Source organism: Staurois parvus, unplaced genomic scaffold (assembly GCF_062004578.1).
Source record: "Staurois parvus isolate SC_StPar_1 unplaced genomic scaffold, SC_StPar_1.0 ptg000436l, whole genome shotgun sequence".
Taxonomy (NCBI): domain Eukaryota; kingdom Metazoa; phylum Chordata; class Amphibia; order Anura; family Ranidae; genus Staurois; species Staurois parvus.
Genome location: NW_028318232.1, coordinates 962,653 through 978,683, shown reverse-complemented (window position 1 = coordinate 978,683; position 16,031 = coordinate 962,653). Strand labels below are relative to the sequence as shown.

Genomic DNA, 16,031 nt, shown 5'->3' with positions numbered 1-16,031 from the left:
AGAGGACCTCTATTCTGCTCTACCCCATACCATATTTTCTCCCCTTTGTACACTCAAAGGGAAAATCAGATTTTCCCTATGTGGAAAATTAAAACAATTGGAATTATTCATTCCACTAACAACCAATGGTGGGATGAATTTTTTCTAAGAAAGTATAGACTGTAAAAGATGACATCCAGAGGCTTCAGGATTCTCAAAACTTGTCCCTTTCTCACCCCTGGCACCCTAAAAGAATGGACAGCCATTTTTGAATTTTGTACATTCAAATGGATAGACATACTCATCCTACACAGACATTCCAATTTGAACAATTGACTAATCTAATACATATTTTAGCTACATAAATCACTGAATCAAAGAGCCCCATACCTACCTCTTGGCTTAACACCCTCAAAAAGAACACCAAGAAAAAAGAAGAAGACCATCTTATCAAAACCAAGCTCAATAAATTCTTTTGAGATCTTGATGACTACAATCCTAATACAGTTTTCACTTGGAATAAACAACGCCATGATATCCCTTCCCTTCTCATCATAGACCCTTCCGTTATACATCCCATCTACTCATCTGCCCATACACATGGCTCGCATTCATCCACATCTGTCTCTCGGTCTCCCCGTTTCCCCATTGTTCTATCAAAACCAACACCATTACCCAAACCTACTCAGAACACTATATCCACGAACCCCAAACCTGTCTCTAAAAAGACCAGCACCAAGGAACTGACTTTAACCATTAGCCGCCCGGCCTATAGCTGTTTGGTGGCCGCAAAAATGCTGTAGCTTTCAGGGTGCACGCCATTTTGCGTGCTCCCGCACATGCGCAGTTTGCGCTAATGCAGAGCCGCGCAGCGGCGCGATCTGTCATCGGCCGTGTACCCCGGACACGGCCGATGACAGATCTGAGTACCGGCCCCCGTTGCCGGTACCATGTGACCTGCTGTGACCAATCACAGCAGGTCACATGACAGTTGTATACAATAGATGGCTTCATTCATGCCATCCATTGTATACTAGTGCCTAGCTGTGAATGGTCACAGCAGGTCACATGCACGTCATGTGATTAGCTGTGGCCAAATCACAGCTAAGCACAAAAAAAAAAAAAAAAAAACCTGAATGAATCGATTTCATTCAGGTAAATGCTTGCTTATAAGGTAAAATATACAGTAAGCGCTCATCAGTAGTGGCAGCAGCTGAACATAAAGGAAAACGCATATAAAGTCCCACAATTCATATATATAAAATGCAGCGCTTGAAAAAAAAAATGATGATAAAACACAGTCCAGTGAAAAAAGTGCTCCGTATTTCCTAGTGCAAGTGGTAAAGATTTACACTAACCAGATAGCGTAAAAATATACGCATGTGTATATGTATCCTGTAGAGTCCCCTTCTCCACTCAGATCTGGTCAAATAAATAGCTGGAAAAGGTAGGCATCCTACGCCCTCTTGTGGTAAAAGAGTGGTCCAGCAGATCAGAACGATGCCAATCAGAGTAAGCCTTCCCCCTTCACAGGAGTTGACAAGGAGATCCCTTGGGGCTGTAAAAGTTGAGGAAGCTTTTCCCTGAGGTTATGTTACTCCATGTGCTGGCGTCCATCTTGATCCAAGATGGACGCCAGCACATGGAGTAACATAACCTCAGGGAAAAGCTTCCTCAACTTTTACAGCCCCAAGGGATCTCCTTGTCAACTCCTGTGAAGGGGGAAGGCTTACTCTGATTGGCATCGTTCTGATCTGCTGGACCACTCTTTTACCACAAGAGGGCGTAGGATGCCTACCTTTTCCGGCTATTTATTTGACCAGATCTGAGTGGAGAAGGGGACTCTACAGGATACATATACACATGCGTATATTTTTACGCTATCTGGTTAGTGTAAATCTTTACCACTTGCACTAGGAAATACGGAGCACTTTTTTCACTGGACTGTGTTTTATCATCATTTTTTTTCAAGCGCTGCATTTTATATATATAAATGCTTGCTTATAGCAAAGTAATTCTTTGCTATAAGCAAATTGTGTAAAACAAAAAAAAATACTGATCACTTCCCAAAAGTAGTACAGTGTTACTATGGTAACATTGTACTACTTTGGTCATAGTAAAATATGAAAAAATAATCTTAAAAAAAAAAAAAAAAAAATGTAATAAAAAATAATAAAAAAAAAAAAATATATATATATAATTTTTTTTCATACTGTCACCAGTCAGTGTCCCTGTTCACTGCCATGCCAGTTATATGATGACGCTGTACTGCACTGGTGACAGTATGTAAAAATAAATAGTGAAAATAATTTTTTTAATTTTTTCATTTTCCGAAAAATTATGACAAAAAAAATACAACTTCAAAAAACTCGCCATTCCTCTTATGAAGTACGTCAGACTGTCTACTCTGCAAAAAGGGGTCATTTGGGGATATCTGTACTATTTTGACATTCTTGGACCTCAAGAAATTAGATTGGCTGTCAGTACTTCAGGATTGATCAATTTTCAGATCTATACCATAGTTTGTGAACTCTAACTTTCCTACAAACTAAATAATACATCCTAATTTGGGTTATTTTCACCAAAGACCTGTAGCAGAATACATCTTGGCCTAAATTTATGAAGAACAATTATTTATTCGTAAACTTTTATAACAGAAACAAAGAAAAACGTGTTTTTTTTTCAAAATGTTTGGTCTTTTTTTGTTAATTTAGCAAAAAATAAAAAGCCCAGCGGTGATTAAATACCACCAAAAGAAAGCTCTAGTTGTGTGAAGAAAATTATAAAATTTTAGTTTAGGTACAATGTTGTATGACCGCGCAATTGTCATTCAAAATGTGAGAGCGCTGAAACCTGAAAAATGGCCTGGGCAGGAAGGTGTAAAATTGCCCGGTATTGAAATGGTTAAATACCTCATATAGCAGCTGTACCATCTATGCCCATCTTAGCTCACAACCCTCTACTCAACTTCAAACCTCCCCCTGATTATTAACAACATTTCTTCTTATATTCCTGATTGCAACACTATTAACATTCCTTCCCATGATCTACCTGACAATATTTTGGAACCATCCATACAATATAATGCGACCACTGGTCCATTTATCACTACACCACCATTAACTATTCAGACTGGTTCCACCTCCACTTCACTACCTTTTTTATACCCAAGTCCCCCTCAAAACATAAACAGCAACCTAAAAAGAAAATTCACAAAAGAGGATGCCGAGGGAGACAAAAACGAAAACAAGCCAAAACGTGTGCAGAAAATACGCAATCTGTAAAAATCTTCAACCTATCCACTCATAATCTTCTGCCAGAAGACGTTTCTCTTCTGAAACGTGGACTCAGTTTTGCCCCTACCACTAGCCCCAACTCATTCATACTGTTCAAAGATCTCAACAGATTCATTAGACAATTGACCATCAAAAGATATTACCACATCCAGTCCCTTAACCACTTGCCTACCAGGCACTTATACCCCCTTCCTTACCAGGCCAATTTTCAGCTTTCAGCGCTGCCGCACTTTGATTGACAATTGCGCAGTCATGCAACATTGTACCCATATGAAATTTTGATCATTTTTTTCTCACAAATAGAGCTTTCTTTTGGTGGTATTTAATCACCACTGGGCGCTTTACTTTTTGCGCTATAAATTAAAAAAGTGCAAAAAATTTGAGAAAAAAAAAAGTTTCTTTGTTTCTATTATAAAATTTTTCAAACAGGTAATTTTTCTCCTTCACGGATGTACGTTGATGAGGCAGCACTGATGGGCACTGATAGGTGGCACTGATGGGCACTGATAGGCAGCACTAAAGGGCACTGATAGGCAGTACTAATGAGGTGGCACGGATAGGCGGCACTGATAGGCAGCACTAATGAGGTGTCACGGATAGGCGGCACTAATAGGTGACTGATGATGGGTACTGATAGATGGCACTGACTGGCATCACTGCTGGGCACTGACTGGCGGCACTGACTGGCACAACCGCTGGGCACTGACTGGTGGTACTGACTGGCAGCACTGCTGGGCTGCACTGGTGGGTGGAACTGGTGGGCAGCACTGGTGGGTGGCACTGGTGGGCACAGGTGGGTGGCACTGGTGGGTGGGCACAGGTGGGTGGCACTGCTGGGCACAGGTAGGTGGCACTTCTGGGCACAGGTGTGTGACACTGCAGAGTGGCACAGGTGGGTGCACTGCTGGGCACAGGTGGGCGGAGCTAGTGGGCGCACTGCTGGGCACAGGTGGGCGGAACTTGCCGGTGGCACTGCTGGGCACCGATCATCAGGGCAATGATCATCAGTGCCCTGATGATCGGTGCCGATCCTCGCTCTGACAACTGCCGGTTCTCGGCAGTACTTTCCTCACGATCTGACAGCGTGAGGAAAGTGCAGCCGAGAACCGGCACTTGCATTTCCCTGTGATCAGCGTGTCATTGGACACCGCTGATCACGTGGTAAAAGGCCGGTATGATTGGCCTTTTACCACATCTCGTGATCAGCTGTGTCCGTAGGACACAGCGATCACGGAGATCGCCGGGTACGCGCCCCCTGGGGCGCGCAGGAGAGCGCGTTCTGGGGGGACGTCATATGACGTCCACCCAGAACTGGCCGGCCGCAGTGAAGCCGTCATTCGGCTATCTGCGGTCGGCAACTAGTTAAACAGCCTCCCCTCTACCTGAGACCAACTCCCCTGCTCCTTTAACTTCCCCCTTACTGCTCGATATTGATCTTGATCAAGACATTCTCTCCATACTCCAACAACTCCATGATGACCACCAAGATCCTGAACTTGACTTATTAACCCGACATCTAGCTACCTCTTCATCCATAAAACATACTTCCTATAGACCTAAGTCCACTTTTTTTCCCTCCCATGCCAACGGTCCCTTTGTCAAGACCTTCTACAAAGTTGTTTATTCTGAGTTACTGACACTATGCAATACCAAAACATCCCTATGTGATAAATCTCAAGCCAGCCGAGAAAACAGCCTTAAATAACCTTACCAATAACACTGACGAAATCATCAAACCTGAAGATAAAAGGAGGTGGCATAGTCCTCTAAGACAGAACAGAGATAAATACAGACCGTTTTGCCTTCTTAGACTTAGAAGTGAATCATGAGAATGGCCATTATTTTAGTCCAAAACTACACAAAGTACACATCAGGTAATTCATTTTTACATTACCAGAGCTGCCATTACCCCACCTGGAAACAAAACATTGCTAAAAGTCAAGTCTCCAACAAAACTGTACTAGATAATCTGACTACATTGAACAACACACTTAAGAAAACATTTGTTGAAAAAGGATACCTTGATACACTTATAGTAGAAGCCTATAATAGTAGAAGCCTATAATAGATAATCTATTAGGCAAACCCCGAAAAAAAACAGACCAACGGATGATTCTGACCTTATAGTCAGATTCACCACCAGATTGCATGGGAAACATCGGAAAATGAAAAACATTCTAAACAAACATTGGAACATCCTACTGGAAGACCCTCACCTAAAAGATATCATCCCTCATAACCCCACCATCACCTATAGAAAAGCTCCTAACTTAAAAAATAAAATAGCTCCCAGCAAACTCAAATCCGTACAGTGCAACTCAGCACCTTCCCTATTCCCCACTCCCATTGTGGGCATGTATCAGTGTCGCAAGGTCTTATGCAAAACTTGTTTTTTTGTTCAACATGGCCAAAAGGATTTTTACAACATAGGCAATCAATATAAACTAAATGACTTCTAGAATTGTTCATCTACCTTTGTAGTATATTGCCTTAAGTGCCCATGTGGCCTCCTTTATGTAGGTCGCACCACCCGCACCCCGTCCAGATTTGGCAAACATCGTCGTCGCCTAATCAAAGGGGGCAAAGATGAACATAGCATTCCCAGAAACTTTCTAGAGACCCATCAAAAATCCGCCATTGGACTTTAGGTTTGGGTTATCGAGGCCATGCCCACTGATCTCCCTGAGCGCTTTCATAGGCTCTGCCACAGGGAGACATTTTGGATACATACCCTTGATACCATGTCCCCAGTTGGCCTCAATGAGGATGGTCATCCTGTCATTTAACTACATCAATTTTTGTTCACGTGGTTTATTCATCTTTTCTCTTGGAGGTGATCCATACCCTAATATCCATGGGTGGTCATAACTTTAGTAAGTACCGCCAAAAATAGATGTAAGATTATAGGAATCCATTCTTGGCTATGCAATTGTTTTTTACCATCTCCATTCTGTTGATGTATCACATACATATATGCATGCATAGACATTACTTTATTCTGTGTATAAATATTTTAACTCCACCTTTGTCCTACATACATTAATTCCCATTGTATTCTATCCAATTGTTTACATCTCTTCATACATTTACACACCTTGACTACCAATGGCTTGGATGCAGCTTCAATCAATAAATACTTCTCTCCTACTGAAAACTTACAAGAATGTTCACTATGGATTAAACACATTTACTAAAATGTGAATTACAAAAACTAGAAAAGACTTGGGAATTATTTTATGCCATTACAGAACTTCAGTTTTTAGGATGCTTACATTATGTACATATTATCAGCAGATTCATGAGGGATGTGTTAGTTGTTAGTATTTATTTTTTTCTTACGCAGTCCTGTGGACTCCATCCGGGAAGCTGTATTTACAGTGTCTCCAAACAGGCAATATCTTGGCATTTTAACGCCAACTACACCGGCAGCACATGGACCTAAGTGCAAAGATAAGATTGTAACTCACAATTATCAAGTAAAATAATGTAAATGTAAACTAGTGCATTTTCATTAACACTTTTTGAGTTACTATTGCAATGTTTGCCTGTTTTCACTTCGAGTTTTTAAAACATAATCAACACAATGTACTTATACAATACCAAGCAAATATGTCAACAAAACATAATGAAGAGAGCAGGAGCATGTTACCATGACGTGACCATGAACCACAGACTAGGTTGAATACTTTTTATTTTTAGGCAGTAACTTGGAAAAGTGCATGGACAGAACATGATTACTTTTTAGATTTTTGCTGGTAGATGTTGGGACCAGAAAAGAAGTGCTATAGAGCCAGAAATGGAAGTGAGGGGGAAGGAAGAGGCGCAAGTGCAGAATAGGTGGAAATGGAACTGAGGAGACAAAGATAATTTAAAAAAAGGGTAGGAAGGTGTTGAGTCTCATGCAATGTCATATTTTCAGAGAACAAAAGTAAGCCTGTTGTGGGACTGTCTGTTGTGGGGAAAGATAGGCAGGATATTCTGTGGAGTTTTTAAAGCCAGTTCTGTAATATTGGATTTTACAATTGATAATTGTTAGTTTTGGTAATAACACAGGAGTACCCTTTTTTAAGGGTATGGTTACTTTCAAAGAGTTGAAGTGCATGGACTGACAGTTTTTAGCAATTGGATTAAAATAGAGCTCTTATATTTCTGTGGTCAATTTCTGAAACTCTCAAATAATAGGACAGTCACATGAAATGCACATCATTGGACCTCCCTTCTTCCCTTTTATACCTTTAGCAGAGGGGAGACAACTCTGGGTAGATTCCATGGAAGGTCACTTGGACTCTACACGACCATAAGAATAATTTAAAACCAGCTTCATGGTATCAGATGACATTTGAATATCTGCCAAAAATTTTTTTTTTTTTCTGAAAAGACTGTGTGAGAATATCATTTGGCCATTTCTATAGGTATTACAGTGCCTCTTGGTTTTCTGGAGTGGCTAGCACTGAATTAATAAAATATTGTTGCATTCTGGCACATTTTAAACAAAATTGTAAAAGCAGGAACAGCCCGTGGAGCAGACTATTGAAAATATAGAATTTGATAAAAATGTGCCCACTTATCATGCAATATAAACACTGCAGCTACCAAACTTTTATTCAACAGGTGTTCTGCTTTCAAATTTATAATGTTTAGGGGTTTAAATAATTTTTTAAACAAAAATGCATATTTTATAATGTATGCAGAAAAAAATAAAAATACGTAACAAATTCTTAGTTTTGTTGGATTCATAAATAGGGCTTAGATAGCTTGATTTGAATGCATGTTTATGTATGCGTGAATAGTTAACTATTTTTATATGTACATTTTTGATGCCCTAATGTAATCAGCATCTGTCATATCTTTCTGTTCAGTATGGATATCACTCTGTACATCTTTTTTCTGTGTAAATGGTAGCTTCCTTGAAGAGTATTTTATATCCTAAAGCAGCCCCCGCAGCGGTATTGTGTTCTGCTAGGAGGAGGGGGGGGGGTCATGGGGAGCCTTCCCGGCAGGCAGAACACAATGATTACTGCTAGCCTCTGTATAAAATATCCTACAGGCTGGTTGCACCCAAGTCCTTTGATGGGTCAGCATGCCCATACATGAGTAGAAATGCAGCCAGTTCAGAAGGGAAATTACAGTGTATGGCCTGCTTAAGTCAAAATATTCTTTTGCATTACAAAAAAACTCAGGACATCGCAAGCTTTATTTTGATGTTCTATTTGTGGTCTCAGGGCTTGATGGATTTGATCAAACTTGAGCTGGACTGCCGCAGGGTTTGCAAAGGAACATATTTAAGATGCCAGGTACTGTAGCCTCCAGGATGCTACCTGCCATGGCTTCGGGGATACTTGAATTGATGAACAGTCAAATTATATTCCTGCTCCTCCTGTGCAACTTACAGGCATGTGATTTGCCATTGCAGTGATTTTCTAGATCATTCAAGTGAAATGCTGTTATTCTGAAAGGTATGGATTTTATCCAAATCTGTCTTTCCATAATAAATTTTTATTTGGTTTTACAAATATAGCTACAACAACAACAAATACATAAAACAGGACAGATAAAAGCTACCCAATATCACAGTATAGGTGTGGTAAAGTTTAACAAAGAGAAAAAAGGAAATACTGAATAAATCATAACAATCCTACTAGTTCCACAGAATAATAATTTTAGAGTATCCAAGAAAAGGTTAAACATAATAATATCTTAGGTTACAGTTCTGAACCAGTCGGACCAGGGCTTCCAAGCTTTGTCAAATTTGGTAATTCTATTGCTTAGGTAAGCTAAATATTTCTCATAGATGAAGTGGGTCTAGACTAGCTCAATGACTTCTTTTAGAGAAGGGGCTAAGTCTTTTTTCCAGTGTCTAGTAATGGTAAGTCTTGATGCTAGAAGAATATGTATCACTAAAAGTGGATAATGGATTGGATATGTGTCTATATTTATATTCAGAATGGTTAGGGTAAGATCAGGTTGTTTTAAAATCCCAGTAATTTCTGATATCATGTGGAAAACTTTATACCAATAGCTTCTAATATTTTTACATGTCCATAATATATGTAATAGAGTACCAATCTGACTGCAGTTTTTCCAGCATCGAGGACTATGTTTTTCTGAGAATTTGGCCATTTGGTAAGGAGTTAGATACCATCTTGTGAAAATTTTGTGCGTTAGCTCCCAAAGGTTAACACATTTAGTAGCTGAAAACACATAACCAAATGCACATTCCCACTGTTCATTAGAGATTTCAGTCTCTAAGTCTTTTTTTTCAGTTGATTAAGAGAGTAGTCTTATTAAATTCTTTTTTACATTGTAGAATTTTATAAAATAGGGTTATACCACCTGATTTAGGAGTAGCGGAGCTATAGAACTGTAAAGATACTTTAGCTATATATATTGTTTTTACTAGATGTTTCGATAGGCAATGACTGACGCATGTATAGGTTGATTTTTCAGAAGGAAGGAGGTTAAATTTTTTATGTCGTTTTTAACACAAATATCTTGTATTGTGCGTATGCCATTATGTTTCCAATTTGAGATATCTATGCTAGGCAATACAACTTCTAACGCTGTTATAGGTATAGGAAGAGGGCTTATTCGGAGAGGATCTATATGGAGCTTAAGGATTTCCAGGCTTCAATTGAGGCTCGTACAGTTGGTGTTGTTTTACTAGTGGGAATACTTTGCCACAAGCTCGCTAGTAGTGTGATGGAATTAAGTAAAATGACCATTTTGTAATGTATATATATATATGTGCAGCTATTCTTTCTATTTCCTTGCTCAAAATGGCCGCTAGCAGCACCCTCCCATCGAGAGAAGAATGTGTAACTAAGATGGCACCTCCATCCGGGACCATACCGAAGACGATGATGTTTGGATCCTGGAGGAAGCTTACCTTATACGGACATGACCAATCAGAAGCTTATATGTATTCTAGTGACACTATGCTCACATGACCTCTGCACACAGCACTAGCAGCTTGCCCATAAAACCCTCGGTGCCTTATTTCAATAAAGGAAGTGTCATTTGTCTGAACATGGCTTCAGTGTGATTCTTCTCTTGCATGCACCATTACCATACAGCGAATCAGGACGGGGGCAGATAATCACTAGACAATTGGTCTACTCCAAAACAGCTGGCACCCGAATGTGGGGCTCCGGGTTGTGAACCAACGGATAGCCGACCGAGAGGACGCCGAGGTGGACCAACGCGGACGGGATGGAGACTGATCACCTCCGAAGTACGGTAAGACATATTTTGATATCTTACCAGTGCATATCCTGTCTCTGTCATTGGTCCATTCCTGTGTCTAATTCGGCTGCCGGCGGTCACCAAAGACAGGTAATAACTTGCACGGAGCCCAGTTTTATTAGAACCTGTACTTGACTATCTGCTGCCCAGTTTGTGTTTGTGTTTATGTGTCATCCGGCCTCGGGGAGAGGGAGCAAAGAGAGGGAGGTTTATTCACAGAGCGGATTTTTGACATGGGAATTCTCCCGACTGCGGCAGTGCGTTGTGCGCGTTGCTGGGAGAAATTCTCCCGATCGTGGCAGTGCGGTGTGCATGTCACCGGGAGGGGGTGTCGGGAGCGCGTCACAGGCGGCGACAGTGCGGTGACTCTGTGAAAGTTATTCCTGCTTGAAATCTCTCTTTCCTCCATGACCGGCTGATATGTCATGTCCTGAGTGTGTCTGTTCCATTTCAGCTGGTGTGGGGGTTTTTGTGTCTGTGTAGTTTGGTCCCGGGAGGGGGAAGTGAAGAAGGAGAAGCCTCTGTGCAGAGGGTGTTGAATTGACACAGGGATCCTCTTGTCTGCGGCAGCGCGGTGTGCGCATCGCCAGGAGGAAGTGTCTGTGCCTGCCTGTGGTCCACAGGACCTGAAGATATTGGACACCTAAAAGTCCCGCCGGTCATTGTGCAGCTGAAGCCTGGAGCTCCCCTACCCCGGAAGCCACAATATCCACTAAAGCCAGCACAATCTGCCGCCATTTCAAAGCAGATCAAATCCCTCGTGGTAAATTGGGCCCTTACTCCTTGTACCTCCCCTTGCAATAAACCATTGTTTCCTGCCAAGAAACGGACACCTAAAGGGGAGCCAGAGAAGTACAGAATGGTCCAAGACCTCCGAGCAGTGAATGAGGCCACCATCCTGGAGACACCTATCATCCCAAATCCCCACACTCTACTTGCAGGAATACCCCCAACAGCTAAATACTTCACAGTGGTGGACCTGGCAAATGCATTCTTCAGCGTTCCCCTGCATCCTTCCTGCAGCTACCTTTTTGCCTTCTCCCACGACGGACAGCAATACACCTGGGCAGTTATGCCACAAGGGGCGCAAAGTTCTCCGAGCCACTTCGCCAAAGCCATGAACACCATACTTGACACATTATTATTATACAATATTTATAAAGCGTCAACAGTTTGCTCAGAGCTGTACATTACAATGGGAGACAATACATGAGACAGTACAATAATAATACAATGCGATACATGAGGGGTTCGAGGGCCCTGCTCCTTGGAGCTTACAATCTAGGGGGAGGGGATAGTGGTACAGGAGGAAAAGCTGTGGGGGATGGAGTGGTAGGAAGAGTGGAGGAGATCAGCAATTAGCAGGGGAAAGGGTAGGCTTACCTGAAGAGGTGGGTTTTCAGGGTGCCCCTAAAGGAGAGGAGAGTAGGTGATAGTCTGATGGATTGGGGTAGGGAGTTCCAGAGGATGTGTGATGCCCTGGAGAAGTCCTGGAGGCGGGCATGGGAGGAGGAGACCAGGGAACTAGAGAGAAGAAGGTCTTGTGAGGAGTGGAGAGTGCGTTTTGGGTGGTATTTGGATATTAGGTCGGTGATGTAGTTTGGGGCAGTATTATGCACAGCTCTGTATGCCAGTGTTAACACATGGCAAAAGGAACATCCGGCAGTGACCCTCCTCCAATATGTAGACGATCTCCTCCTCTGCGCTGATGACTTGTCCACCGCCCTAGACACCTCAGAAAGTCTGCTGTGCTACCTTGCAGAGCAGAAAAAATGAGGAAGGGTTGTAACAGCGCAAACACTGCAAAGTCCTGGGAAATGGTATTATGGGGTGATCGTGGTATTAGTGGCTACTGTATGAAGAGCGTAGGATTCCGTGTGGCACTGAGGGCAAGGCTTCCAAATAAGCTGTAGCAACTTCTGTAGATGAGAAAAGGAGAGAAGCGCCTCTAGGTGCAATAAGTCTTTTTATTCAAGTCTAAAGGTGGAAACACTCACATGTGTGAAGTAATCATAAGCTTAAAAAACGTGGTTAACAATAGTTAACGGTGGGGTGGTAACCCGGATGAAGAGCCGTCATCTTACTGCGATGTGGGGAGGTCAGCTCTCGGCTGGAACAGCGTGGTGGCTGGAGGGGAACAGCGGTGAGGCCGGCCGGCGTGCACGTCCTCCCTCAGAGCCGGCTGGAACGCACGCTGGAACGGCGTGGCCGTGATGACGTCAGATCCCAGGGTGCACTGCGACGCGTTTCGGAGCATGCACTGTCTGTGGAAGGCGGAAGTGCGCTCCTTTTTCAAGCAGGGGGAGATGGATGAACAGGGGTGAATATATAGGGAACGTGAGTCTAATTGATCTATTAACCAGTGATTAACCATTGCTGTAAGGTGAATAGTGTAAAGTCATGGATGTTAAATGGGGGTGTCCTGCCTTCTCTGCAGTTATGAAAGGGTTACAGAGGATTACAGGCAGTATAACCTTTGATGTCCACACAGTAAAGAGTCGATGATTGATAACCGATGATCTTTTACTGATAACATGTGATCATAATGAGAATGAATGAATGTGAATAAATGCGGTAAAACTGAAATACAAACAGAATAAACAAACATAAGTACATATCTAACTTCCTAGCTATGTGCATAACATTCCACAGTACATAGGAAGGGTACTTACAGACTTTGGGGGTCTAATCAAGCCCATATATGAAGAGAGAACAGCATCCCACATCTACTTGCATAGTAGAATTTCTTCAGTCTGAAGAGATGAGGTCACTTCCTCCCAAGTTAGCAAACAGGAAGTCTCTGGCCCTAAGGGGACAGACACTGCTGAATGCTAAAGAATGCCTTGTGTAATACAAGGCAGTACACTCCCCACCTGGCATAATAATGATATGCCACTATTAAACTCTTGGAAGGAGTAAAACGACTTCCGTGATGGGTCTAAGGTACACCTTAGGGGGGCCCTGTTTTACTACTCTGACCTCTACTTTCCTGACTCTGCTATCACTACTAGCATCAGTCCCCACAATGAGTCCAATTGGCCACTCGTTCCTGTGGGCCTGAGAGTCTTTTAGTAGAACAACATCTCCAACTTGTAAGTTGGGCTTGTCGGCTTGCCATTTGTTGCATGGTTGAAGGGTCATCAGGTACTCCTGTCTCCATCTCTTCCAGAAGATATCGGCAAGGCTTTGAACTTGTTTCCATTGCTTGGTGTACAAGTCTTTAAGATCAAAGTCCCCGTTGGGAGCTGTCACCATCTCCATCTTCTGGGTCAGCAACGTTGCTGGTGTCAAGACGGTTGGCATCTCTGGGTCAGTAGACACTGGGACCAAAGGTCTGGCGTTCATGATAGCCATGACTTCAGCCATCAGCGTGGTTAAGACTTCGTGTGTGAGACGAGTAGATCCAATCTTTAGAAGCATTGCATCTAGAATGCGGCGAGCTACTCCAATCATCCTCTCCCAAGCTCCTCCCATATGTGAGGCATGAGGAGGATTGAAGATCCAAGTGCATCTTTGATTTTGAAGATAGTTACTTGTCTCTGAGTCTGTTGCAACGATCTTCAATTCCTTGCAGGCTCCAATAAAGTTTGTGCCACAATCAGAACGAATCTGTTTTGCTGGTCCTCGAATGGAGAAAAATCTTCTCAAGGCATTGATGAAGCTTGAGGTAGATAGAGACTCAATTACCTCAATGTGAACTGCTCTGGTACTCATACACGAGAAAAGAACAGCCCAGCGTTTGCTCTCTGCACTGCCTCCTCTGGTCTTGCGAGAAGAAATGTTCCAAGGACCAAAAACGTCCAGGCCTACATTTGTGAATGGAGGATCTGAAGCCAGCCTGTCTGGAGGTAAGTCTGACATCTTCTGGACTTCAAGTTTTCCTCTGATTTTCTTGCAAGTTACACATTTGTTAATCACGCTGGAGACTAGTCTTTTACCTCCTAGGATCCACAATCCAGCTGAGCGGACTGCTCCTTCAGTGAGGTGGCGACCTTGATGTGCAACTTGCTCGTGGTGGTGTCTTGTCAGAAGAACGGCAACATGATGATTCTTGGGTATGACAATGGGATGTTTTTCTAGAATAGTCGTATCAGCTGCGGGTAGACGACCTCCAAGTCTCATCACTCCATCTTCATCAAGGACAGGGTTCAACTTTTTGAGCGGGCTGTGTTTAGAAAGTTCTTCTTTCTTGAGAAGACCTTGAATTTCTTCCTTGAAGGCTTCCTGCTGAACACTGAACTGATAATGGTGACATTGGCTCGCTCAAGATAGTCATTGTTACCCTGGTCAACACTGGCTGTTTTGCTGAAGGATCTGGCCAAGCAGATGAGTTTCCCTATGGCACGGATGAGTGACTTCCAGCTGGAAAACCTTTCGAACCTACATGAGCCAAGACCTTCTCTGGTGGTTAGAGTCTTGTAAACTGCAACTAGAGGTCTTACCTCTTTGTCTTGGTCTGGTTCTACAAGCTGAAAAGTTCCTTTCTGATCAGTCTCTTCAGTTTCTGGTCCAGTCAAGAAGGATGGACCTGTGAACCAGTTAGTCTGTTTGAGGATAGCAGCTGGTACCAGTCTAGTCCCATGGTCAGCAGGGTTCTTGTCTGTACTGATGTGATGCCACTGTTCTGGACTTGTACACTTTCTGATACGTGTCACTCTGTTTGACACGTATGTGTAGAATCTTCTTGAAGCGTTATGGATATAACCTAAAACAATCTTGCTGTCTGTGTAGAAGTTCACTGCATGGATTTCGATGTCCAGTTCTGCAATGAGTAAGTCTGCTATCTCCACAGCTAGGACAGCAGCACAAAGTTCTAAGCGTGGGACTGTGTGAGCAGGTCTTGGAGCCAGTTTGGACTTTCCCAAGATGAATCCTGCATGGCTTTGTCCCTGAGTGTCTATGACTCTAAGGTAGGCTACAGCTGTTATAGCCACGGTGGATGCATCTGAAAACACGTGTATCTCTCTTCGTTTTGTAACAGACAAAGAAACAGAGACGTATGGTCTTTGGATGCTAAATCGCTCAAGCTCCAGCAAAGAGTCTTTCCACAACTTCCACTGCATTTCTTTCTTTTCAGGTAGAGGTGTGTCCCAATCACTTTGTTCTAGCTCAGTTGTAATCTCCCTCAAAAGAGCTTTGCCTTGCATGGTGATGGGTGCTACGAACCCCAAGGGATCGTAAAGACTGTTGACCGTAGACAAGACACCTCGCTTTGTGAAAGGCTTCTCTTCCCTGGATACTCGGAAGGTGAAGCTGTCAGTTTTCAAGTCCCAACTAAGCCCTAAGCTTCTTTGAAGGGGTGGTGAATCTGTACCTAGATCTAGGTCTTTGAGGTCTTTTGCACGGTCTTCTGCTGGGAATGCTTCCATTACTTTGCTGTTGTTGGAAGCCACTTTGTGCAGTCTTATGTTAGAGTCTGCTAGCAAGTCTCTAGTGCTTTTCAAAATGTCAATGGCTTCTCCACTACTGGAGAAGGAAGCAAGTCCATCATCTACATAAAAGTTTTTCATAACA

At 42.7% G+C, this 16,031-nt stretch overlaps 1 protein-coding gene across 2 annotated transcripts in view; it reads right to left on the bottom strand.

Annotated features, from left to right (window-relative positions):
* GUCY2C (guanylate cyclase 2C) overlaps nucleotides 1-16,031 on the bottom strand; it is an 879,595-nt gene that overhangs the window by 56,320 nt on the left and 807,244 nt on the right. For both annotated transcript variants that reach the window (XM_089687691.1, XM_089687690.1), the window contains one exon: nucleotides 6,615-6,713. In XM_089687691.1, the coding sequence (XP_089543817.1) occupies nucleotides 6,615-6,713 (99 nt within the window). The remainder of the gene's footprint in view (nucleotides 1-6,614; nucleotides 6,714-16,031) is intronic.